We start from the raw sequence: 27,709 nt of genomic DNA, 5'->3' as shown, positions 1-27,709 counted from the left end.
GTGGCTATTTTTGCCTTCCCCCACAAGTTCCTTCTCTCTTACCAGTATTTTGGTGCAGTTGTTTGAATTTTTAAATTCTTAAAAGGTAAATGTTCATAATGCATATTTATAGCCACCTGAGTAATGATTGAATTTTTTACATGTTAGGTTTTTTTCTTAATCACAAGTTAGGTGAACAGGTGCAATCAAAACTGTGTCAATTCTCTAAATCTGCATGGGATACAGTGCTTTTGTAACTAAAGGACGGCCCTCAATTATTTAGAAGGGTTTTCTACCTCTTTGTCCAATCCTAGAAATAGATGTTATTGAGGCATGAGTCATTCAGAGGTCCAGCAGACTTCAAAAGTGTCTCTCTCAGCCCATAAGAGGATGTGTGCTTCTGCACATTTTCCTGTCCAGGTGAAGTAGCTGAAGATAGTGTGTGAAGACCTTCCTAATATCCCTCTTGCTGAACAGGTGTGTGTGCTTGGCTGCTGCTCAGCTGATGTGCTGCTGAGCTCTTGCAGCAGGTTGGTGCCCTCTCAATTTTCTCGGTCTCCTGGGAGTATTTTGAGCTCTCAGGCTCTTTATTTTGTTGTCTTTCATGGGAATAGTGCCTCACAGCAGAGCTCTTGTGACCTGCCTAGACTGGTGGCATTGCCTTCAGGTTCCATAAGAAGCCAAAGAATCTGAAAACCCATGGAGAACCCTTGTTTAACCCCTGTTTCTTTAGGGCAGTGGTAGTAAACAGATAGATGTTGGAAAAAAATTAAAAATCAATGAGTCTTTGCTTTATTCACCACAAGGGATATTATGATTTAAGCCGGAAACCTCTAAAATGCATCTATTTTATGCTGTCATATTTCCATCATGCTTCTTCTGCAGTCTTTGGGCTCCTCTAGCAAGTTCATTAGCCTTTTTCCATTCCCTGTGAATAGAATATAGTGAATATTTCAGTGTAAATATTCACTATATTCAGTGAATTCAGTGACTATAGAATAAGTTATATGTGGTGAATATATATCAGTGAATATGTCTAGGTGAATATAGAAGAGTGAATATAGTGAATCTATTTCAGTGAATATAGCGAATATCTTTTCAGTGACTATAGAATAAGTGGTTTTACCATTTATTTCTGGATTTTTTTTTTTTTGGCCAACATCTAGAAGACCCCTTAACCTGCAAGGTTTAATTTCTGTCTAATTTCTTCATGGTTTTCAGTTGTCACTTCCACTTGCACTTGCAGGTGCATGAAATACATGAAGAAAAATTTAATTGCTCCTTTCACTCAGCTTATCTTCAAAGGAAATATTTAATCACCATCAGATTTGGTGAGACTTGAGATTGTCTGTAGATCAAAGACCTGTGAGCTCACAGTCATTCCAACAAAGCGTTTTCAGTTTTGTAATTGAATTTCTCAGTTATGTAGACAGTTTGGCATGTGTACTTTATAGGTGATTTGTTTCTCTCTGTAACTTTAAAAGCAGATAAAATGTTGAAAAGAGGTAAAGTTTTTGTAAAAGCTCAAGTGCAGAGATTTGCAACTTTTCTTCATGGATGCCTCAAATGGTTATATGTGACTGTCAGACCCTTCAGAAACACCAAGGGAATTCACTGCTCTGTATCTCAGGTGTCTGTTTCTCACAGTCCTCTCAGAATGGAAGTAATCCACAAAGCAATTCTCTGTGGTACTCCCCATTCCTTTCATCTGGAGGTTAAGGCTGAAGATCATGGCTAGAGTAGGAAAAAATCAGTTCTGTACATTTCTGGATAAGTAATATTAATGTCAGTTTGTCATAAACCTTTTATGAACAAATTGTTGTTTACAGGGAAAATAGTATATTTCTGAATGAACTCCAGTCTTTCGAGAGCATAGCTTTTGGAGTGATTGAAATAGAAGTTATTGATTTCTGTAAAACTGGTGAAAAATAAACACTGAGGGTTTCTTTTGTTATCTTTTCTGTAATGCTGATCTTTAACAGCTCAGAAGACTCCAACTGTGTAAAAGTACTCCTCTAATCCGGGTCAGCTTTTAACATCTCAATATGTAAAGCAGTAATTACTTTAAATTTCTCACTCTATGAATTACACAAAGACTAAAACAGCAATAAAGGGTTGGAAATGTTCTGGAAGCTAATAATAGTCCAAGTTAAGTCTAATAACTCAAAAATCTGATGATGTCACCTTCTGCTATAGTTTCTTCTCCAGCTTCTTATCAGCTCTACAAGGTTTGAACAAGGCAGTATTTTATGAGGTATTCCTTAAGAGTTACCTTGAGCACTCTAGCAGGAGATGGTGGTGAACACTGACACTCAAATTCTGGGCACTCCACACCAAAGCTCTTGTATTTTTTATTAGCTACCTCCAACCAGTAAGAAGCATTCAGCACTGATATGCTGATTCCATATCAATTCCAAATGCTGAATCAGTGCATTAGATGTGTCTTAGAAAGGGCTGGATAGATGCAGGCATTTTCTGTTAAATGACGTTTCTGAAAGGAGCTGGTCACTTCAGATTATCAGCTGTTTTACTCTGTCTTTTGAAAGAGCTAAAGGTTTTATGAGCCTTAATTTTGCTTGAGATCAGAGAATCATAGGATTGTTTGGATTGGAAGAAACCTTAAAGAGCATCTAGTTACAACTCCCCTTCCATGGACAGGGATGCCACCCACCAAACCACCTTGGTCAAAGCAGCCTTCTCCAACCAGGTCTTGAGTTATGGTAACTGAATTCTGCCATAATATCCCACGTGCTTAAATAGTGTCATACTCTGATTAGATGCGTTGATACTTTGGTATTTTTTAACTCATTATAAGATGCATTATTGCAAATATTCTGCTGTCACACTACATTTCATTCATAGGTCTGCAATTGCCTGCATTTTAATCATGAATATGACAACTCCCTGGTGTGGTGCTTATAATTTATAACATAGTTTTAAATAATTCTGCCCCCTTCATTCAAAATTTTTGGATCTTCGTTAAAGAATGGTTTGTAAGTGTTGAAAACTTCAAAGTTGCTGTATGTTTTTATCTGCATTCCTTGTGGCTTAGTTGGTACAGAAGTACTGGATTCAAATATGGCATTGAAAGAGTCAGATCAGGTGTGCAATCTCACTAATAAAATCTGGAGGATACTTCTGGCTTATGAATCTTTTAGTTGAGTGAAAAGACACGTTACCCCTGAACTGCTGACAGCTGCAGGCTCTAGGATCACCCTGTTCTTTGAGATTCTTTTCAGTGCAGACCATCTCCTTTTACTGTCTCACTAATGAGTATTCAACTAACTTAATATCTTCCATGTCAACCTACTTTAAGCAAAGAACCTTGTGATCCTGAGATGCTACTTACAAGGCTTTGTAGGATCTTTTGTCTTCATGTTACTTCTGAAGGTGTTTTAGCAGCAAAATTTCTGGTGTGATAGTAACCCTGTGTCTGTCCTTGGTGTTAAGCTGATCAACAACTTTGGGATTAGGAGGAAATTTTTCTGCAGGGCAACAGGAAGGGGTAGTTGTTTCTTGTGATGCTTCTGAGAATTTTCATGGCTTTTGAAGTGAGCAATGTGATGGTGACGACTTCTGTCTCTCTCCTGCTGTATTCTGATGTGCTGCAGTTGTGGCCTTAGCCCCTACATTTATGAGGCATTCTCATTCTGTTCCTGTACAGCATATGAAAAACTGAAATTTCCAAGACCATGAGCATTGCCTGGTGCTCGGAGTATCACACCTTGGAAAACCTTGGAAGAGGACCTCTAATTTTGCCCTTGTTTGGTTGTCACTTCTGGAGGTGATCAGACATGCCTCCTGGAGTCATGCCATTCTGGAAGTTCCCCTCTGTGTCTTAGTTTGACTCTTAATTTAGGTGCTGCAGGTTGGAGGTAATTTCCTCTAGGGCTTCTTTAGTCTGTGGAGCACAACATGAGCTGTTGCAGGGCAAACTAGGTTATTTTCTATGGAGAGTTATTTTCTCTTCTGCCCATCCAAGCAACCCTGTGAGACCTCTCATGCATCCTGCAGCCTCTGAAGTTATGGAGTATGAATACTTCACTCCTTCTTTCCCTGATGCCCAGTGTTTAATGACTGACTTTGCAGCACTGTTTTAATGGTGCTGGCTTCCCATGCAGAGCCACAGAGCAATTGTTACTTCAGAAGTTAATTTTGTCTGGAAAACAAAAAAATGTTTGTTGTAACTCAGTGACATTAACATAGATTTTTAGAATAGGAAATAAAAATAGCTGTTTCCAATGGAAGCAATTGACAATAACACAGAAATCAGATGAGTGATATATGCCCTAGGAAAAGCATTGTTTTCATCATAAGAGTGTATTAGTAATTGTTTATCCTGTGTCTCAATCTGTATTAACTTGTAGCATTACAGCAATTTAATTAGCAGCCATTTCAACATGGCTTTTTTTTTTCCTGTTGGTGCATTATGCACCTGTATCTGCTCAATAATAATTTATAAGGAGAAAGGTGTATGTGTGTGAGGGGGTTTGTTTTGGAGAGGGTGGTTTTCTGGTGTTTGTTTTGCTAGTCATTTTTTGTGTTTGTTGGCAGGCCTGTGTATAGTGATTTTTTTGTTTGTTTGTTTGGGTTTTGTGGTGTTTTTTTGGTTTTGTGTTGTTGGTTTTGTGTTGTTGGTTTGGGGGGGGGGGGGGGGGGCGTTTAGTGAATATTCTTTTCTAAGTTGGGTAGTTAGAGCTTTGCTGAGGAGGCAGCCTGAGGAGCAAGTGCTTCCTCAGTACATGAACAGAGCACTCCAGTTGGTAGTTTTGTCAAGCTGTCATATCAGCAATAAAGCTACTTGCTAAACAAGTATAAAAGGTAATAAAACACTTTTATTAGTAATGAGAAATACTTTTCTTGAGAGGAACTGAGAAAACAATGACTTCATTAAAATATTAATTAAATCAAGTGATTTTTGACACCTCTTTAAGACCTGAAGGTATATTCTATATGATAAAACAGTGGCATAGTTCATTTTATATATTACACCAGTGTTGCTTCGAAGAAATAAAACAATTCTCACTTTAATGCTTCTAATGTTAAGCTAGCCTGGCATTGCATATTAACAGCATTTTTCTCCAGCTTCTCAGTCTTCTCTCTCTTGTCAATGCCATCTGCTTGCTTGTTTCACCACCTCTTTAACAACCAGGTGATTTTTGCCATCTTCACCCTCCTCCTCAGTATGCCCAGCAGCCCATTTGGGTTTATGGGGTTAGTGTGCTAAGTAATATTCATATATTTATGTAAACATGCTCCTGATTCTAAAGAACCTTTCTCCATTTCTAGCTCATTAGCTTCTAAATCTTCCTGTGTCGGGGCGTACAGCTCTGAATTATTTTACTGGTGTCTAATCTCTTGTTATGCCAGCTGGTTTTGTTGATCTGTAATGTATTCATTTATCCAATAGGTTCTACTGTAGCAAAACACTTAATTTTAAAAGTGCAGGTAGACTTGGTGTGAAAAGGATGTAATTAGCTGAAAGCTAAGCACTTGCCTAAATGCTTTGCTGGATTAGAGGCTTAGGAAAGAGATGAGAAGATTGGTCTAATTCTGTTGAATTTGTTTTAGAGCTGTTTTATCCTAATAGCTTTATCACCAGACCAGTGCTGATTATGGATATTCGGCATAGAAGATTTTTCACATCTTGTCAGGCTTTTCATAGAATCATAGCTCTCCCTCCTTTTTTGTTTTGAAGTGTAATCTTCAGCATGGCTTGCATAAGAAAATGTATCACTGCCTCTTGGGGAAGTGACTTCAGGGAAGCCATGTCTTAAAAAATTGGATGTTGAAGGCAATGAAAAACTCATGTCACCAGTTCATTTAATTTTCACATGCGAGGAGTGCAAAATATTTATTCTTTAGGCTACTGCAAGTTCAGATTGCAGTAGCCTAAAAAATTGAGCTGTCAGGAGATCAGATTGACCAAAAAAATGGGGAACTAGATAAAGCAAATTACATAAGTTAAATTCTGCTCTGCAACTAATTTGGGCTGAGCAATTGTTAGAACTATTGGGAATAAAAGAAGGATGTAAACCATTGAAAATAAAACCTGAAGAATTTTCTAGCTCTTACCTGCTGATGTTTGCCTTCCATTCCTAAAATCTGTGTCCGCACTCTCACAGATGCAGGGGTATTTTTAGGATTTGATTTAACTCATGGTCACTGAAAAACTGCCCTAAATCAAAAGTTGCAAGAATTGCTGCTACTGCTTCCTTAAGACGGAGCTTACCTGGACTGGGGTTTTGCTTTTCCCACTGCTGAGTGGCCGGGGCACGAGGCATTATGGAGACCAGAAAGCCACATAGTAGCCCCAGGTGTTTTCAAAGAAAAGGACGTGTGTTGAGTTGCCTTTGCACATCCTTTCTCTTCTGCAGTGTTTAGCTTGGATCCTTTGTCATTTCTGCAGGTGTAGCAAGCTCATCATGAAATTCCCACTGTGCATTTTCCTGTGTGTTATTTTTCAGAGGCAAGGACTATGTTGTGGTTCTCTTTCCCCCCTTGCTCCTGCTTACATGAACGTTTGGCATCTTTATCAAGGATGGCACTTGAGCAAAAGCTTAATTTGATTGCTCTGCCTAGACACCAAGATAGAAATGGGCTTAGACACTCCTGAAAAAGTGTGAGTTGAAGCAGATGTTTAGTGCTTTCTAAGATGAAAACCATGTAAGTGCGTTCTCAGAAAGATTATTAATCGTTGTTTTTTACAATCTATATCATGATAGGGAGAAGGAGGAGAAAAGAAGGAGAAAGCCACACAGTGATAAGTTTGCAACAGCTTCTCTGGGCAATAGAGGGTCCCAAGCTTTTGCCTTCTGTTCTTTAACAGGCTCAGAGCAGACAGTAGTGGGTAGTAAGAAACTCCCAGCTGTTTGCAGCTCTGTCCTGCCTTGTGGTGAGTCCTTGGCCTCTTTGTCTCTTTTTCCTTCTTTGTCTCCTTAAAATACAAAGGCTGATGAGGTGAGGACTGGCTCTTGTTCTGTCTTTGACCCTGCCTGCCAAACCCAGGGGACTTTCTCCCCTCTGGCATCCCAAAATGTATTTGTAATACAAGTAATTGTTAAGAAATTTCTCTCTTGTCACTCAGTCATCTACAATTTGGGGTTCTCAGTGTATTGGGGACTGACTAACCACTCCATCATTAATATAACAGAAGTCTGACAGGTATGTAGACAGTTTCAGGTTCTATGTGCAGATAACACTGATATTTTCAGTGATAGTTCAGGTTCTGGACACTTGACCTTATCCACCTTGTGGACACTGTTGAAAGGTCTCAGAAGTGACTCAAGTGAAAAATTCAGACAGAAGCCTGCAGTTCCAGGAGGGCATTGGAAATGATGGTTTGATGTCCATACAGCTTTCATCACCATGGGTTGTCTTCTGCCTTTCCAATATGTGTCAGCACAAGATTTACACTTTGGTAGTACATGAGGTCTGAGGGATGTCAATCTTAATTTGCACGTGTTGTGGGCTATGTCCTCAGCTGTGAAGCTGTATGCATAGTGCTTTCTGCCTCACATCAGTTTTCTTTTTGTCTTTTGCAGCACTTTTACAAGCAGTCATATCTGGTGATCTACTGAAGGTAGGTACAGTGCACTGAGTGCCCACTTACAGTTTTTTTCCAGTCAGATAAGCTGTACATTTTATTACACCTCTGCTCAAATCATAAATAGGCTGCTGTGGGGACTTCTGGCAAGTGCCATTTTACAGCCTTTCCAGGAAACCCTGACTACTAGGGGAACACATCATTCAGGTGAGGTGTGAAATTTGCGTGAATAGGATCTGGTGTTAGCCAGAGCCTTTTTGCCCAGGATTCAGAGCCCACTGCACAGAGCACTGTGCCAGTTACTAACAGGGAAATTACTATATTGGCAATGTTGAACAGCAGGGTAGTTCTGACACAGCCTTCCACAGGAAAGGATATTTTACACCAGTGAGGTCAGTGGCCAAGCCCCCAGGTGCTAGCTCTCTCAAAGTCTACCTAGGCAACCACCAGTCCAGGTAGAACAAACCTCAGCTGGTTGTTTCATCACCTGATGGATGTCTCAAAACATGTAGTGCCTTGGTATAGTAAGTTTGGGAGGAAAAAGTACTCATGCAAAATTTTTTGTGCCAATGACTGAAGTCCCATGTCAGACAGCTGTTCAGGCTGCCTGCCTCAGTAGCCAAGTCAGGATCTGAAAACATGCTCTTGAATTTGGATGAGGACTGTGATTAATGGTTGCAATTTTATCTGTGAGAAGCCAGCTTGGAGCCATTTGTAAAAATGACAGTGTTGTTAGGCCAACTTTTTGCCTGCAGGTATTTTGCCTCCCTTCTATACCACTGCCTCAGCTCTTGTGGCTGCAGCATCTAGGGAGCAGTCCTTCAAGCAGTCATAAAAATATTGTCTCCTTTACACTTCTTGGAAACGTTTTGGTTGAGCTGGCTTTGATGGGGAAACTCCTTGCCCTTCTTCAGATGCACTACATCACAAATTAGTCCTCACTGTAGCAATTCTCTCAATTTGCAAATCCCACCCCCTGTCCCCCAAAGCTTGCAGCATTTCTGAGACGTGCCTGCCTGTTGCTCCCCTCTCATTCTTACTCCACTTAATGTTTCCTCCTCAGCCAGCCCTGAACAGGGGCACTGTGAGAAAGGACGTCCATGACAGCCACCTCTCCTCCTTGTGGAATTTTGAATTGCAGTTTTCTGATTCAGTCAGAAAATCTTTGACTCCTGTGCTGAGAAAAAATTTGAGTCTTCAGCAAAAAAGCCAGAATTTTCTATCAAGTACATATATTTTAAAATACCCCAACAGTGTTGCCAGATGTGGTTTGAAAGAATTCTTAGCAAGCAATAAATCATCAGCAGTAGAGTAGCAATATCTCATTGTTTAGGAAATACAGACTGTTCTCCTTAACCCATACAATTGTCAATACTTCTGGTTTCAGATGTTTTATATCTGGGCCTAAATGATGGCTTTAAATTAATATTTTATTTTATTTTATTTGGTACTTACTTGCAATGAGAACCAGAAGAGAAGTTTTGTTTTTCTGCTCCTCCCATCTTATCCTTCTGTCTTTTTTTGTCTGTTTTATTTTTTTTGTTGTTGTTTTTGTTTTTTTTTTCCAGTTCATAGAATGTTGTAAAAAAGGAGCCAATTTGTTAATCCAAGGACCTGATCACTGCTCCTTGTTGCACCATGCTGCCAAGACTGGGAACGGCGAGATTGTGAAATACATTCTGGAGCATGGTGAGTCTCAGCAGACAAATCCACAGAGAGCTGTACCCCAGCCAAGTGTCAGGCAAAACCACACTGGGCTGTTGGAAGTGGCCTCACTCATCTGTGGTGTCCCTCAGTGAAATGTCCACCTGCAGCATGTGTGAGCAGAAGGCTGGGAATGGGGTAGCAATGAGAGTGATGGCTCCAGTAAAGTGTATAAAGAAGAATTAGAATGGCTTTTGAGGAGGATGGTGTTTTCACATTTGCATCAGCTGGGGGGCTGTGAAGAAGCAGTGTAAAGCTTTAGTTAAAACCTCTGGCACAAGGATCCTCTGAACTGTTTTCCAATTAGAGCATATGTTGTAGAAGGCATCTAATCTCTATTAAAACATTTACAGTGACAAAGAGCCGTTACAACCATAGTTATTATTTCAGCCTTTTAGTAACACACTGGTCAGGAATCTGCTTCCTTACTCCTAGACAAATTCATCTGACTTCCATTCCAGCCTTAGAATATTATGTCTGTTAGATTCAAGACCACCCAACAGCAAAAATTTATGATCTCCATTTTGTATTTATGGACTGTGATCATGCCATTGCCCTTTTCTTTTTTCCTTTTCATTCTTCTTATCTTTGTCAGTAGCAGAGATTGCAGGCTATGCAGCAATTTTTTTGTGTCTGAGGCAGTCACATTTAGGAGCTTTGGCCTGTTGAACCACTGCAGCCTTGTTCCCTCACTGCTGGAGAGTGGCACAGTAAAATAGTCACTGCCTTGCACGTAGAGCTGAAGTCACAGTTATCAGCCTCCTTTACTGTAGGAAAAGTTTTCTAGTCATAGCTCTTCTCTGACCCCACTTCAAAATATCAATGGGTATTTTGGCTTCTGAATGTCAACATCAGCTACATTATTTCAGCAGAGGTGTTAGTGTGAACACGGAGAATTAAAATAAATAAGAATTCTGGTAATTAGAATAAGTGTTAGCAATTGATCGCACAAGATATCGCACAAATTGTACAGAGAGAAGAAAAAAGCACAACTCCTAAGAAAGGAAGAAGCAGCAATGCATCTCTTCAATCTTGACCCCTAAGTTATGTGTTAACATTTAGGTGTCAGGTATTCTATAGGTCCAAGTTACTATATTGTCAGCAGCAATCTGGGACTTAATTCATTTTCTCTGGTATGACAGAGGCACTTTAGGAGGCAGATGGAAGTGAGGAGGGCATCCTTAATAGCAGCAGGCTTCTAGCATGGCTAACTCAAAGGGCATCTTAGTCAAGGTAGTCATTGGAGCCCAGAAAGTGATTCAGGCAACAGTTACCTCTGCACTTTATTCATATAGATAAACATAAATTTCTAATGTCATTTTCCCTTGGATATCCAGGACATTTGCTTGGGTCTACAAGATAAAACACAAGGCCCAGAGGAGGCCTGACCTGCACTGACAGCCAAAGCCCAAGCAAGCATCTCTGTCATTCCAAGTGCATCCCAAGGTTTGCCCATAGGTATATAAAACAGCACAAAATATCTGTGTGTGGACAACTGAACTGTGCCCCAAAAATCTGACTGAGAGGGTCTGAATTGTTCTTTTACTCCTTTATGCATAGATACCTACACACAGGCAGGTCAGTGCAGTCGGCCTTATATCCAAATAATGACTGGTTTTCTCACCAGTTCTAACAAATCTTACCAGTGCCAGCTCTACCTCCTATTTACCAGCTCTGGATTGTTGCATTTGTCACAGTGCACATATGTGCCACTGAATTCTGTAGACAGGTATAATATTGCTTTATTTTCTTACTGGCCCTGGTCTCTTTTTACTCTGCACATGGCCCGTGCCAATTCACTGTCATCAATGCCTCTCTAGGATTTTTATTAGACACATATACTTTAACTCAGCCACAGTCTGACCCAGTTACTGTTCTTTTGGTGAACATTTGAAGTGAGATAATTTAAACTGATAAGAATGTAAGCAGGGAATCCATGGGAATTTTTGAAGTAAATAGAGAAATGTGAGGGATTACGGACTGGTAGACAAAGACAAATCAGAAGGCTGAGCAAATGTCAGCTCAGTTCCTCTCTCCCTCCTTTATCCCCAAGGATGGCAGGAAGCTTTTGCAGCTTTCCAGACATATGTCCTCTGGGCTTCTCCAAATGCATTGTTTTGGGGATCAGGGAGTGCATGGGACAATGCACAATCTAATAGAGGCCTCCTCTCTTCTCCCACCAAGCAATTAATGAAACTCATTTCTACTCTGCGCACTTCTCAGCCACAAACGAGCTCTCTTGCTGAGTCATCATCACATAATGCCCTTGTTTTTCTTTGCATTCTCTTGCATTTGGCATCTTCTCAGCATTAATTACTGTACACGACCTGATCCAATGCTACTAATATTTAAGGGTTTCCCTGTGTGGAGCTTCTTCATTCTTCCAATATCCACCCATAAAATTTTCATAAAAATGAGTCTTACTTCTGTTCTGGTAATTACCTCTGCCCAGTCACACTTCCTCTGCTTCCCAATACATGGCTGAGGATAGTGAATGATAATGGGAGTTCCACTGTAAAATACCCTCAAGCGCACTGCATAGAAAATAGAAATAATAGAAAATCTATTATTAACCACACAGGGAAAAATCTTCTGAATATCTCTAAAAAACAACAGCAACAAAAGAAGACAAAACCCACTGCTCTAGGAACTTTAACTTTCTATTCTGAACAACAGTGGGATGAATCCAATGCAATACAGGAGTGGCACCCGTAGAACTAGAATTACAAAGGAAGAAAAACAGTGTAGTGGTGCTAAAGCTATCCTTTGTGGAGATGGCTTTCTGCAAACATGCAGGGCACATTTATATGAAAGATTATTCTGTGATCATAATCAGAATGATTTCAGATGTTAAGGGGAGGAAAATAACCTATCTTAAAATTAGAAATAGCTGGGATGAGTCACACAGGGGGACTGCTGTGCAGTGCTGCCAGATAATTCACAGTGGCCCAGCACAAGCCTGGAATAGCAGCTGAAGCACCAATGTAGTAGGTGTCAGGGCAACAGCTGCTTGCTGCTGCAAGAAGAGCTGTGCTGGCTGCTGCTCCAGTAAAACAGTTTGTCTCTATCCCCTGTGCAGGAAAGGCAGATACATGGAGACACAGACCTATTACTCATTAAAGACTGACTACCTAAATCAGGAGTCTTCTGCTTTTAGTAGGAGGATCAGCTTTAAAAACTTGTCTGTAGCTGAGGTAAGAAATGCTTAGCTAGAAACTGAGGGCCAAACTCAGTAGTGTTTGGCCAAACACAACCACAGCTTTTTAGTGCTGCAGTCAGCAACTGCATTGCATCCTAATGCATGTATGTTACACAAGAGTTAACTGTAGACTTGCTTAACACAAGCAGAATTAAGGAAGGCTTAAGAACGTCTGTTAGAAAAGGGGCCTCCTAAATAATATGTATTTGGTATCATACTTGGATTAGAGTCTTTATCGGGTAGCTGTGAAAAATGTGTAATTTATAGACCTTATACAAATAATTCCGTTTGCCTTTGTCTTCTCTAGACATTCAAAAGACAAGCAAGAATTGTAAAGTTCATCTGTGGTATTTTGATTTTAAACAAAAGAGAGGAAAGATGTTTACAGTTGCCTTAGGAGGTTGTGGTGGGAACTTCTGCTGCAACAGACAGTACATAGGCATCCCATCCCTAACATTTGTGTGTCCTCAAACCTAAATGTCCTTGTTTCACTGATTAAAAAAATGATGATGCTTTCATTACTCTTAGCACTGCAAAGTCCAGAGCTAAGAGCAATCACTGATTTGCATCCTGACAAGATTCAGAAGTTCCTTGGAAGGCTTTGGGAAAGCAAATTTTGCTGTGACAGAGATGTGTATTTGGGGAAAGTTTGAATAGTTATCAGAAAGCAGCACTGAATTGAGAGTGAGTTTGCATGGCACTTGTTAGTATGTCTAGATTTGCAGAATGTTTTAGGGTAATGATCATTTGTGAGGGGCCTGAGCAGAAAACAGTTCAGTTTTACTGGAAGGCACAAGGTATAACATAGTATATTTTAATTTCAGGCATACCAAATTTTTGGGCAACGTGGCTGACAGACATGTAGGAAGGAATGCTCCCATAACCTGTCTAGCCTCTATATTATAGTGGAAATTCTGAGCTAAAAGACACTAGCAGAAAAGACCACTGTTAATTTTCCCATCACGTAAAAAAAAAGAAAAAAAGAGAAAGACTTGAAGTAGTTCTTAATTTCCAGTTTACTGTTATTTTAAAAATAATCCTACTTTGAAGGTAAGGATCCACATCCAGTTTTGTCCCCCAGATAATAACCTCAATCAGATTATTAAACAAAGAGGGTTTTAACAGAGAAGCATTCAGAAATGTTGATAATGTCTGTCATTACCGCTTAGAGTAAATACCCTTCTTCCCCAGTTCTGTGGAAGACTGACAGGACATGGGACTGGCAGGGGTTAATATCTGTGGATGTCCTGTAGGTAGCTGTAACCACATCCATTGGAGAGGGCTAAGCTGTGGGCTCAGAGGCCTTTCAAGTATGTATGGAGCTGTATATTTTGGAAATGCCTCTGAAATATGGTCACTTAAAGCGTTGGGGTTTTTTTTATTGTAGTGAGCTCAGTGAAGGAGCAGCTGCTTTTGAGTCTCCTTGCCTTCCCTCCTCCCATACCCAGCTCAGGCTGCTTTGCCTTCTGAGAAACTGGAGAAGGGCTTTGGTAGAGAGAAAGAGGGCAAAAGGAGAGAAGAAAAAAAGTTAATAATTCTACACAGACAGTCTATGGGCAATGTTGAGGAAAGAGAGTGATCTCAGCTGGGCTTCCCCTCAGTGTGTCATGCTTTTCAGCTCTTTTCAAGTGAATATCCCCCCCAACCCCGTCCCCCATCCCCATCCTGCCATTCTTCAGCCCCCCAGTCTCTTTTTCCCTTTCTCTCTCTCTTTTTTTCCTCCCTCCACCTCTCCACACATTTCTATCTTTTGTTTTTATTTCCCCCCCTGCTGTTTTCCTTGATAGAAATCTCACTCATGCATTTCCCTTCCGGATTTCTATTGGGTTATTTTGTCCTCTTTCTCTCCGTGCCTTGGTCCCCTTTTCTTTCTCTGCCTCTTGTCCCAGAGCGAAACAGCCGCCTCCCCGCTGGGCCAGGATGACAGTGCCGTCAGCTTTCCCAGTGCCAGCCCTTCCCACATCTGTGCAGCTTTTGTCCCCGGGCAGAGGGGGATTTGGAATGGTCGGTTGGCAGCGCCAGGGAGACTGATATAAAAATGAGGTCCAAAAAAGAGGGGAAAAGGAATTAGGAGGAGGGCGTGAGATGGTTTAAGAGAAGCACAAGTGAAAATAAAATAAAGAAGTAAAGGGCACCGCTCAGGCTGTGAGTTGGGACATTCCAGCTTCAGAGACAGGCCAGAGAGAATGAAATTAAAGAATCCTGGTACCATGTTGTGCAGCTAATTATTAACCCCAGTATCTGGCCCCTATGTATGACTCAGATGGAGTCAGGGCTCTCCCATGAAATGCTTAATTTGTGACAGTATCCAGGAGAGCACCCTTCACACTTAGGCGGGGTGTACTTGTCATCTCCTCAGGTCTGTACTCACAGACCCCCACGGTCCTCAGCACTGAGCTCCTCTGTCCCAGCCCTGCTATTTCTTCCTGCTTCACACCAATTTTCCTTTACCCTTGGCTTCTCTCCAGACCCACTCTGCTCCAGCTTTCTTCTCCCTCTCGGGTCATATTCTTCTGAATACTCTCTGTTTTACTACCTCTACTTATCTTTTATCAACTTCTTCTGCTTACCTGGGCAAGTACCTCTATGTCCCATAAAGCCAAACCTGTCACCCTGCTCCACCTTGGCAATACAACCTTCCTTGCTCCAAACGTGAGCAGAAATACTAGGTGGCAGTGTCTTCTCTATTCCTGCTTACCTATCACTGGGATGTGGCATTGCAGGAAGCTACGGGGAATTACCTTTATTTTTGAGAGAACACAATTTTCTCCTAGGAAATGTAAAGGACTCCTTTTCTTCATATGTATTTCTTTAATTGTCTTTTTAGTTTCTCAGGCATTATATTTTTTTCCTCTCAACAAGAGGCTATGATTATCCCCTTTATCCTTCTACATGGTCCTGGGAGCTCAGGGGTAGTACTGATTCTTCTTTTTGGTAGGCAGGAGTGAACAAGCAAGTTCCAAGTGTGGAGATGAGGATGTGTGGTGGTAGAGTCAGGCTGCATTAAATAATTAACGATGCCTACTAGGTTTGGAGAACTGTCATGACAAGTATGCAGTGGTACACAATGCCGTGTGCACTGTGGACTAAGCACCACCCTTTCTCATGATGACAGAAGATGAAATGAAGGAGCTGCATGCAGCTCCAGGAGCCCCAGTGATGCTCCATGTGTACATTGTAAAAGCAGTGAGGTAAAGACAGGCTGCTCTGATCTATTTTGACACACACTCAGAGTAAAAGGAGTGTAGAGAAGTTGTGTGTAGGCCTTTGTAAGCAGGTAGTGTGAAATTCCTCAGTTTCAGGTGAGATTTGCTGTAAGCTCTTGAGGACTCTTGAATTTCAAAGTCACAGTGTGCTGGAGAGAAATACTCATGTGCAGCAAGGAAAAGTCTTGTAAAGTTTCCCTGTTCCCCTTGCTAACTGCCCTATACCATCTAACGCTACACTTCAGAGCAGTGGAGAGAAGAACACTATGACAGAATGCAAAGGAAAAGTTGATCTTTTTCAAATAATAATCCAGCTCCCAGCCTTTTCATATCACTGTAATTCAGCGATTGAATTTGCCACTATAAATATCTGCCTGAAGTGAATATCAAGGACAAAGGGACATTAACATAAATGTATTATTTTTTCTCACTTAACAAAAATCTTTTCTGTTTTTCTTAATCTTACTTTCCTGATCATTGCTAACTAGTAGAGTACAGGATTTGCATATCAATATAAAGACCGCTGGGAATATTCCACCCTGATCTACATTTTGTATAACACTATTAAATGGAGTAGCACAGGGATGTCATTCAGGATAGAATTTGGCTAATTTCAACTTCCTAATGACATTTTCCCTCTAATACCAACAATAGATTTTAACTTGCAATATATCAGGGTTTCCAGTATATCAGCATTTTCAATGTACTGTACTTATGTGAGCCACTTAATTGAGCAAGGTGAAGAGTGAGAAAATAAACTCCATGAATATTCATTCCCGGTATAATTTAGAGGTTGCTACTCCCTGTTGCTGACATTCCAGCAGTGACTGTGCATTCAGAATTTTATTAGTGCAAGGGCTTACACAAGCAAATATTACATTGAAGTTTGATATATTTGTACAGGTTGAGATTTCACTTGGCTTCTTTTATATATTTTTGCTGGGAATCTTCTCCTGGTAGACATATTTTTTTAGTCATGCAGACAAATGCTTTATGACATACCTGACTATCATTTGCAGGTCCATCTGAATTACTGGACATGACAGACAGTGAAACGTAAGTACAACCTATTCTGTCCTTTATGTTATCTGTGTTAAACCAGCAGACTCCTCTTGATTTTCAAGTGCAGACTGTTAAGTAGGAAAAAGCATGTAAAATGGCACAACTCTTCAGAAACAAACAAACAGAAGGCCCCCTAAAAACCACATATCAACCACCTCATATGTGGCTTTCTTGTCTAAAAAAAAACATTCATTGGATTCACAGAGGACTTTCTCCCTATTGGTTCCCATGCTTCCTTAATCTTTCTACCTTGTGTTTTGATGTTTCTGGCCTCCAGCTACTAAGGGACCAACCTGAAGAGTAAATTCAAAAATTCCAAAAGTCAGGAAATTACTTTTCTTGCTTGCCACCTTTCAGTTCGTTCTTGATTCACCCAGGGTGCTCTGCCTTAGCTCTCCCAAGTGGCCAGGACTGGTGCAATTGAAGGTTTCCATCAAGTAGTTAAGACATCAATCAGCTCCATTCTTATTAAAAAAAAAAAAAAACCAAAAAAAAAAAACCAAAAAAACCCAACCCAAACAAATTATTTTCCTTTCCAATTCCTAATTTTTTTACGTTTTGTATAATCAAAGTTCCACAAAAGTATGCAAGGGAAGCATGAATAATCCTGGAAAATATGTGTAATATATATGAAATAAAACCAGTCTTTCTCATAGGGATCAAGCCTACCATTTCTCATCCCACAGCGCCCTTCTCTGCTGACAGAGAGCACCTTTTGCACAAGGTGCATGAGCAAAGTCCAGAGGTGACAGGGATGGGATGGACTGCCTGGTTCTTTTCATCCAGGGATGTAACACAACCACAGAGTGTCAATGAGCACAGCTATGAGGGCTTCCCTTTACTGAGGTTCCTCTGCCTCTAACTCTTGGAAAGGGAAGGTTCAAGCTGTAACTGGCAGTATGAATTTATCTTTTGGTCCTCAGGGGAAAATAGGATGGTATCCTATTCTGATACTGGTTCTGGTGCAGCAAGGGCATATTGATCACAAGATTGCCTCTTAATATTTCAACATCCCCTGTCATGGATGGGGGCTGAGATTCCTTTATGTACTCTGTGTAGGTAGGTGCAAGATTTGTCCTGCTACATCTATTTCTTGTAATTTATTTCACAAGTTATGTAATGGCCCTACTTGTTGGATACTGGTATTAAGGACTCCTTTTCAACCCACTCAAAGCATACTTTCCTCTTCTTCCTAGGCAAATCTAGATAGATTTCTTTACTCTCAATAAAGAGTAAGTCAGTTTCAGCCAGTTCCAGAATCCTGTCAGACTTAGCTCCAGTCTGAGTGAGAAGCTTTGCAACAAATATGCTCCCACCACACAGTCTTCTCTTTTGGAAAGCATGCATTTAATCTTCCCCAGTAGCTCAGCAGTCCAGTGGCGCAAAACACATGAGAGCTCCAAGAGAGCAGGGAATCAGAACTGTGGCAGCATGGCAGCAAATGCACCAGTCATAGCTTTGGTGGGTATGATTTTTCTGGGGTGTCTCCAAGAATGAGGTTGAGGAAAGAAATTGCCTGCTGTGTAATAAGAAGGCAGCTAGCTTGCCTTTGCAGCAGTTAACAGAGCCGGTGGTTGAATGGGAATGTGACATTCGGTCCTCTGAATACATAAAATCTGTCAATGTTTCTTTCCCATCCCTCAGAAGTTCTTCGTCTGCTATTTGTGCATTGCAGGCTTCCCTACTGAGTCAAAGGATGTAGATGCTAAGGGAGAGAGTGCACAAGCCTACCTCTGCCAGCAAGAGGGAACCTCGCAGAAATGCAGCATCCTTCTGTGTCTATCTGCTCCTCATGCTTCGTAAATGTGCATTGGTGTGATGTGTCTCACTGCTGGTTTCTGTACTTTGGTCTAGGGGTGAGACAGCATTACATAAGGCAGCCTGCCAGCGCCACCGCGCCGTCTGCCAGCTCCTGGTGGATGCGGGAGCCTCTCTGAGAAAGACAGACTCCAAGGTAACGCAGCTCCATCAGCCACCTACCAACCCCTGCAGCCCAGCGAGAGCATCCGGCCCCGCAGTTTGCATGGCTCAGGCTTCCTTGTGTGTGCCTAGGGCAGCTCCGTTTTAAGCCAGCTAATTTTATAGAGAAAACTGTATTGATTTTAACAAACACAAGAAACTTCAGTTCAGTCCCCAACATGGGTCACTGTCACCATAGTGAGAGCCTGGCCTCAAACTATTCGGTGCATTGGGTGTGAATGAGACATTTCCATAGCACAGCAGTATCCTCCTCCTGTGTGGTCACAGGAGAGGCCTGTGGGCAAGGACCACCTGCAGGAGCCTTGGTTTCTGATTGCACAGCATCTGTGAGGCTTGAGGTTGTTGTGGCTGACTTGCTTTGTGAGGATGGCTAACTATTTTCTTTTGCCTTGGCTTGCCCCTCTGCTCACTGGAGTGACACTAACCACAGCACTTTCTTGGTGTAAGCTTGCCTGAGAAAGAAATCTGGGAAAAATGAAATCCAGGGAATATTCTGTCATTGCAACAATCTGATTGCTTAGGAACATGGTCCAGAAGCTGCCTCTCTGGAGTTTCTGAGCACAAGTGCCCTGTGGTCAGCAGCTTGAGAGTGAGTTGGTTCTCTGGACTCCAGAGTCAGAAGCACCTTTGCTGCATTCAGGCAATCAAAACCAATTTCTGCCTTCTTGGGCTCTATAAGGTAGCCTGTAATGGGAAGAGAAGTCATCTATTATTCTGTCATCTCATGTTCAGATGGCAGAATTGTACATTGCAAAAAGCTTTCTGAAACAGATCAAATCCAGACGAGTGGCTTCTGACTCGTTAATAATCTTGTGCCTAGAAATCATCAGTTGTTCTAAATGTGTTAGCACAAGACTTTCTCTTTGTGTTTCTTATTTACAGGGTAAGACCCCTCGTGACAGGGCTCAGCAAGCTGGTGATCCAGATCTGGCCTCCTACCTGGAGAGTCGACAAAACTATCAAATGGTTTCCCACGAGGATCTAGAGACAGCAGTCTGATGTCTGAACATGTCCGAGAGGATCCCTGGAAATCTCGAGACTGCACCTGAGGCACTCGGGCATCGGGTGAGGAAGAAACTGATGGAACCCACGTGTCTCTCACTCTCCAGGAAAATACCTGAGGACATGCCACCAGTTTCTAAGGGCTACTGAGTGTTACCACGGAACAGTTATGTTCCATAAGTTAGCCCATGATGGATGAGGTGGGACACTCAAAGGTCTGTGGAATCCATAGGCCATGAAAATTTACCTTTATTGCTTCCAGCAAGTAGCATGAACTTCTCCCATGTTCATCTGTATAATTTATTAAAAAAAAAGAAAAAAAGGAAAGAGTAAAGAGGGTGTGGGGGAACAAAATCCAAACTAACTGGTACATTGAGCCACCCAACCAGGCTCTCCTCCATCCTTACAGTTTCCTGAATTGCTTTTATTCTCCTGTTCCCCTCACTTCTCATCAGTTAAATATTACCTGTTATCTCTGTGTTGTCTTCACAAATGGGCAGGCAGTAGCAAAATGTTTGAGGAGCTCTGGATGCCCTTAAGAAATATCCAGTGTTTTTACCGGCTACATTCCCTCCCCTGCCATCCTCCTGGAAGCTGTATTGTCAGTAGCCAGCCCCCTCGGAGTTTCCTTGCTTTTGGAGAGGATGCTGCTTATTGCCTTGTTTCCCAGGGTTTGGGGCATAGTCATATTTACAGCAGTGACAAAACCCAACCTCATCATTGCTGGGCATACGGTTATGGTATCCTCACAAGACAGGCATTTGTATGGAAAGGAGTTCTATGGGATTTAGCATGCTGAGTGGCAGAGCAGAAAGTCACCAGGAAGGTTTATCATATCACTCTTGTGCATGTGATGGCTGAACCAGTTCTTCTCAGGTTTCAGGCCTGAAAGAAGTTGATAGCTGTTCTTTACTTCTGAAAAAATGGGTTTTCTACTGGGGAGAGATTTGTGCAAGACTGAGAGAATTCTGATGGACTCAATGACAGACCTATTCCCCTTTGCAGCACAGCCAGAGGGAGGAAGGAGCCCTGGAACATCAGCAGCCAGCCTGGGCTCGCTGCTGCCAACAAACAAATGGGCACTGGCCATTGGGAATGGGAAAACCTTCTTTGACTGAACCTGTAAACTATCTGATTTTTCAAGGGAACCAAGTTTTGGGGAGTCCGTCCCTGGAGAAAGACAAGCAGCAGCTCTTTGCCTTGTTACCCACACTAGGTTTGAAGTGTAAAGCTTAGCTGCTGTAAAGGCCAGCTGTGTCTTCTGCATTCATCTGTTGTCTTATAACCATAAAAGAAGAGAAAGAAAAGAAATACACAGGCATAAATAAAATGTTTCATCTTTGGGTTTCCAATTGCTACAGATATCTCAGTTGACAAAATAGCAGAGCTTCCACTTCTACTTTGTCAGACCGGTGCCCATGAAGACGCTCATGGCTGACTTTTGACATAACTCTTGCAATACATTTTTGAATTTTGCTTTGGAAAGACCCACCAGTGTTTGTTTCCACATCCTTTGCCAGGGGTAGCTCTCTGATAGATGTTGATCATTGGGGTTACATACATTTGGAAACCATGAAAATAACTCAGGTCATTATCCAGATAAGTTTTTCTTCTGTGGTAGAAGTGGAGAGAAATCAAATGAATGCTTTTTTTTTTTTTTTTTTTTTTTTTTAAGCACGAGTGATTGTTGTGGTAGGGAGTGGGGAGCTGAACAATATATTTTAATTTTTTTTCCTCTTTTCAAAGGTTCATTTGATATGGGCAAAATATTTCTTTAGTATTTCTTCCTCTGGAAGGAAACTATATATATTTGTAATCTATAGATCAATGGCAACATGAAATGTATTTTGTCTTATTTTCTGTCTTTACCTTTCTCATTTGAAAAATAAAGAATGAAAGCCAAATTACTTCCCTTGATAATTATCCAGGGGCTTGTGGAGAAAATAAGTGTGTGTATATATTAGAACAGAATTTGGCAACTGTTAAAATAAAAACTCAGAATATAGTTTTGGTGTATGTGATATTTCCACAAGGAAAAATCCTCACACTGTGGTTTCATGATAGGCCTTGCATCATTTCCCAGCTGTGAGAAAAGACATTACTGTAATATTTCTATACATTTGATGAAAACAACAATTATGTTATCATCACTTTAATCTTTTGGTTTGCTTTACTGATCTGAGAAATGGAGGAAGTTTCAATAGCACGGGAGTTTGGCTCTGTCCTTTGCTGAGGCCAACCTGAGTATGATCACTGAGCCTGTGAGAGCTCCCTCATCCTATAGTCCCATGAAGCAGCTTGCTTTCATCACAGATGAATGACCTCCAGAGGCCAGATGTGGATTATGATAAAGGAGCTGCTTCTGGTCCCTCCGTCCTCAGTTGTCCTCCCCTTGTCAGTTCATCCCTGGTACCCAGGAGGTGCCTGCAGCTGTGGCTGGCTCTGGAGAAGCTTGGCAGGATGGGCAGATTTCCTGAGCAGTTTTGTGCCATTTGGACCGCTCAGAGGAACTCGGAGCACGCGAGAGAGCGTGGCTTGCCTTTTTCACCGAAAGCTGGAGTGCGATGGTACGATCAGAGTGAGCCTGTCGTGTCTCTGGAAAGCTGCCTGTGCTGTGTGCTCAGCAGGAGACTGCTACTGTATGATAAAAACAGCCCCTAGCACTGGAGGCAGGGCAGGAACGGGCTGGATGTGGTGCCTTTAACCTTGGAGGTGTCCTGAAGCGCTGCACACATGATGTGCTGGGTACTGGGGGTGTTTGCAGTCTGCAGGTAACAGAGCACATCTGTTCTTTGCCACAACGGCTCCTGCGTGGTAAGGAATATCCGAAGTTGGTTCACCGAGGGCAGTTTGGGACCAGGACTATTCCTTTGCCTTTTCACATGTGGTGGGATTACCAGAAGCAGGCGGACTGCAGCAGTTAAAGGTAACTCATATGTATTGAATCTTTGGAGCACTTGGGGTCTAGATTAGTACAGTACAACTGTGCCTGCATTGGACAGGGCCCAAATTCCAGCATGAAGCTGGGAGTCCACTTAAGTTACATGTAAAACTTTTCCATTTACTAAAGCATCTGTTCAGTAGCTGTGTCTGTTAATGTGTGTATATTACTATATGCATGTATATTTATAAATATCAGTATGCATGTATGTAGGTGCACACATACACACATACACTTAAAATTGTGTCATTTGAATGACAAAGCCCTTAGGGGTGCTCAGCTACTGAGATTGCTGGACTGGCAAAATGTCATTTTCCATTTTAATTTGTTATTAAAGGGAAGCTTTTACAGTAGAACTGAGGAGCTTCCAAATTGTTCCATTGTACTGGTTTTACTATCTCGTTTTGAAGTTAAATGGAGGGAAAGAAAGTATTTATAATGTTGATAAAATAAACTTAATTTTGTAATTAATTAGCATCAGTTACTCTTATTATTTAATGTTTCAATGCTAGAGGTATCTTTTGTGTGTTATTCAAGGCATGATGATGTAATACTTTTTTTACTCATTATAGCATAGAATGGCAGTGGACGGGGTCACCTTGCACTAGACCAGGCTGCTCAGAGCTCCATCTAAGCTGACCTTGGACACTTCCAGAGATGGGTCATCTACAACTTCTCTGGGCATCCCTCAGTACTGTGAGATGTGAGCCTGAGTTTTTGCTTATATAAAACAGCGGTTCAAGGCAAATTTTGCCTGTTACAAACAGGCGTCAAACTCCAGTGGCCCTTTCACCATTTCATATAGTGTCTTGCTTGTCTGTGTTTTAGCACTTTAAGATGTTTGTAGGTGTTTTTACTGAAAACCAAGGTGGTTTCACTCTTGCTTTTCCCCAGTAGCAGTAGAATAGCTCAGTCCCAACTCATGGTGCTGTAGCCTGGATTCAGTCTAAATGACATGTCCTCTGCTATATGAGGACTGTCATACAACAGAACCATAGACAAAGAAAATAGTACAAAATTGATGTTTTGTTGCCAGTGCTCTTCCCAGGTGTATTTGCTGAGCCGGTACTGTTGTGTAAGAATAGATGTGTCACATAATTTTTCTGGTGGTGTGGCTGTGGGAGGTTTGTTTCAGTAATATTTCATGGCTCTTTGGCTCATTTTTGTCTTTGTTTTTGCTGTGGCAGTGAAACATATGGTAGTGAAAGTTTCTAACACAAATTCATCTAGAAAGGGGCTGTTTCCCTTTCAGCCATCCCAGATGCCTCCTGTGGGATCTGCTTATGTGTTGACCCTTCCAGGATGACAAAAGTATGCTAACATGATCTGTCTCTGAGGTATGAAATGGGCAAGATACATTGGTAGCCTCAAGTTTTCTGGGAGTTTAATAGTAGTCAAAAAATGTATGGACATGCTGGAAATTTGAATGCCTTGAAAAAGCCCCAAGGAAATTCTGTCCTTGTAGTTTATCTACTACAAGAAAAAAGCAGATGCCTGTGCTGATCCATTTGAGGTGTGTCATTTTCCTTCTCCCACTTTTTGATTCTTTTGCACCAAATATCTATAGAGAAGTATTTTATTAGACTTGTTTTTAAGCTTGTTATAAGTAACATTTTGACCTCCATTTTACCTATTCTTTTCCATTAATAAGATAATGTTTCCTCTTTTTATTTTCCTCAGTGAATCTGAGCCAAAATGACACTGGGTTATTAATTTCCTAATTAATCAAAAGCATCAAATGTGAGTATCTTTGGACATTTCAGCAGTCCTGGAAACAGCATATATTCCTGTGCCTTTCTGGATGTATGTGAAGCTACAGGAAACAGTATTAGAGTGCTCACTGTGGTACTCATCATCTCTTTTTCCTTTCTTAACAACTATTTTTCTTAGCAATGGGTTGCTAAAGCCTTAAATTCCATGAGCTGCCTGCCAAAATCTGTTGATTGCAACAGCAAATCAGTGATGTGGAGCAAGCTACTCCAGGTGGCCACGGCAAGTGACCATGGCTGCTTTTAGCCCAGGTTCTGCCGTGGCACTGGACTTGTCTGGAGTGCCTGCCTGAGAGCCCCTGCAGGTACCAGAGCTCAGGGGCTTCCCCTGCCCGGCTGTTTCCAGCACCACTGCCCTGGCGGTGCCCACAGAGAGTGGTGGTCTCTCATCCCCTGCACACGTGCACTGGAGCAACACCCCCTGCCTTGGCCAAGGAATTTCCTGGCCCACATATGGTGCCATTTGTAAAAATTCCCTCCCTCGGGCCTTGATCACACCAGTAAATTCATTACATTTGACTTCAGTGATTAGGCAGGCTTAGAGCTGAATAACCTTACTGTATTCAGCCATCAGAGTGCATCTTGTCTCCTGCCTTATTTATAAGGTGCCACATTCCAGTCTCAGCTGCAGTTTCTTGTTTCCCTGACTGATTTAAAAAAAACAACAACAAAAAAAACCCAAACCAAAAGACCAAAAACCCAATCCATCCTATGCAGTACACATGTATCTAGTTACCCAGAGAGTGGGGAAGGCAGGCAGATCATTTAAAAATCTCCTCATTCTGAGGTGACTTCTAAAGTCTGAGCAGAAGGAAGCCTTGCAACAAAAGATTTGTTTCAATATTAACACATCTATATTTCAGGAAATAATTTGATGCTAAGCCCTGTTAAAACAGTCAGCTTAGATCACCTGTGTGTCAGGGATTTGGGGAATCTAAGGAGGCAGAAAATCTCTTGACAGACACATAAAGGTAGGTGAATGCCCAAAAGAGCAAAAAACCTGCTTTCTTCAAAAATCTGTTTCTATTTTGCTGCCCTCATCTACTAGAATCACAGCCCTGATTTGGGAATGCTATTTCAGAGTTCACCAATATTTTAACAGCCTCAGCGTTCATATGCAAAGTATATAGAAACTGTAGCATTTTGAAATGAAGAAAAAAAAGGCACTATTTCTTTGAGCAATGTAATATTACATATATAATTACATATATAATTGCCTCATCTCTTGCCAGTCTCCTTTTGCTGGTGAAGTGCCACACCTGGCTCTTCAATTAGTCCCTGTCTGGGAGGCTGCTTGACGTGTAGCCCAGCACTCAGTGAAGTGTGCACTATGGCAATCCAATGCCAAAGTGCTGCTGCAATTACCTAACTACTAGCACATGAACCACGTGAAATTCATTTCTTAGTGTTGCTCTTAATTTTAATGAGAAAAATGCCCTTCTGATTCCAGCTACCTTCAATTTCCACTCTTTTCCTCAACCTGTGGTCAAGAAAGGTAGAAAGTACTCTCTGTTCCTACACAATCCAAATCCTATCTAGGAAGTGTACAAATCACTTAGGTTTGTAGGCGTGGAGAAGAAGCTCAAGAAGGCTCTTGAGTCTGATGGAGCAGACCTGGGTAATTTCTACTTGGCTAATTAGGCTTTAATAAGCAGACCCACTTTTCTAGGGCTGCTTTTCCTGTGTGACATTCACATAAAAAAATGAAAGATGACAAAATTAGAAAAGCAAAGTTAAGCTGGCCCTGGAAATGGGGAATTCTACAGAATGGCTTCCACATGCATTGCTCTTTTCTAGATAGGGGGTTGCAATACTACTTCTTGAAAGACACTGTAATGAATAATTATGTATCATAATTAGATATATCTAGTTTTAATAGTGAGGTGGGTGCTCACTGTGTCCAATATTTATATCACCCAGATGCAGAGGTATTCCTGCCCCTGCAGAAATCACCAGACAGTCTGGAGGGGAACACCGTTCAGTTTGCAAAGCTTGAGGCTTTGTGAAGTGAGACATGAGCCCTAAGATGAGCAAGGACAGCCCTCCCTGCTCCTTAGCCATGCTGGAGGCTCTCCTTACAAATGAATGGAGGCAATGCCACATGAAAATAAATGTTTGCTGTAGGTCACAAAGTGAATAACTGTTCTTCTCCTGTCTCCTGCTTCGGCCCTTTTCCAGGACCATTTTTATTTCCCTTCAGAATGGGAATTCTGTTGATGTGCCTGTTTACTAGAAGATGGGTGCAGTTGTGGTTGTCATCTGTGGTCTTGCTACTGAAGTAGCCCTTGTGTTATTTCCCCTGCATGGCATAGGGGAGGAGTACAGTCATGTCAAAGCTAAGGAAAAAAGTAACCTTGCTGGCAGCTAATGACAGGAAGGAAATAGAACATAATATTATTTAAATTTAATTTTAAATATTCTTCAGTGCTCTTTGCTTTTCCTTCTTTTCCCCTCCCTTTTAGAGTTTCTGAAGTCTTTAATCTTTCATCACCTCTTATTGCCTTAGTTGATTCTACCTTCATTTTTGACTGGAAAGGTCAAGATCCTGCTCATGTGCTTACCCTTGGGACACTTCTGCTTGACCAGTCACAGATGGTTGGATCTCCTCTGACCATGTACAGACATGGGTAGGGAATGCTGAAATTCTCTGTACTAGGAATGAGCTGGATGTGCAGTACTAAAGGCTCCTCTGAGGGCAGTAATGCCCAAGTTGTAATCTAAGGATTAAACAGATGGGAAGTAGGATGGACTTGGGTTTTTCATACCTGAGGGCTCGATTTCAGCCTTTCCAGACTTAGTTTTAATATCAATAGAAAAATTCTTATGCCTATTTTTTTTTTTTGTCTACTCTCATGTTTCTTCCCTTTGTGATTTTCCTGTTAAAAAAATCTTTGCCTGTGCAAATGTAATTTTGTTGCTCTGTGCTTATGCTTGCAAGAAGAGGCAGCTGCTTCCAACTGGCAAGCGAGCGTGCTGGTCTCTCATGCAAAATGGCTGGCTTTGCTACTGTACAGTTTTCTGCTCAGCATGTACTCACAGAAATCACAGGGAGATGGCAGGGGCTTATCAGGATTTTTTGTTCCATTTACATGTCACTGCAGAGTGATTCTCTTCCATCTACCTCCTTTGATCATGCAACAGCTTTGGGAGGAAAGAAAAGAAGTGGCTGAGCCTTCAAAGCACCAAGCAGCTCTCGGGAGCTTTGTCTCTCCCTAGCTTGCTGCTGCACCTCACAGGGCTGGGAGGGGGAAAGCAGGGGATGCTTTATGTGCAGAAAGATCAACCTCACACCTCACTGGCAAAAGTAACAACTCTTTGAGG

The 27,709-nt window shown here is 41.5% G+C and overlaps 1 protein-coding gene across 5 annotated transcripts in view; it reads left to right on the top strand.

The window, feature by feature from the left end:
* The window catches only part of DGKI (diacylglycerol kinase iota), a 196,215-nt gene extending 174,532 nt beyond the window's left edge, over nucleotides 1-21,683 (top strand). For 4 of the 5 annotated variants that reach the window (XM_030263299.4, XM_072923536.1, XM_072923537.1 and 1 more), the window contains 5 exons: nucleotides 7,524-7,561; nucleotides 9,094-9,214; nucleotides 16,654-16,690; nucleotides 18,551-18,650; nucleotides 19,559-21,683. In XM_030263299.4, the coding sequence (XP_030119159.4) occupies nucleotides 7,524-7,561; nucleotides 9,094-9,214; nucleotides 16,654-16,690; nucleotides 18,551-18,650; nucleotides 19,559-19,675 (413 nt within the window). In that variant the 3' untranslated portion in view covers nucleotides 19,676-21,683. The other variant, XM_072923538.1, reaches the window with a different exon arrangement.
* Nucleotides 21,684-27,709: the final 6,026 nt, after the last annotated feature.

This window comes from Taeniopygia guttata, chromosome 1A (assembly GCF_048771995.1).
Source record: "Taeniopygia guttata chromosome 1A, bTaeGut7.mat, whole genome shotgun sequence".
In the NCBI taxonomy this organism is placed as follows: domain Eukaryota; kingdom Metazoa; phylum Chordata; class Aves; order Passeriformes; family Estrildidae; genus Taeniopygia; species Taeniopygia guttata.
The sequence above is the reverse complement of the archived record's forward strand: the minus strand, read 5'-3'. Positions and strand labels throughout refer to the sequence as shown.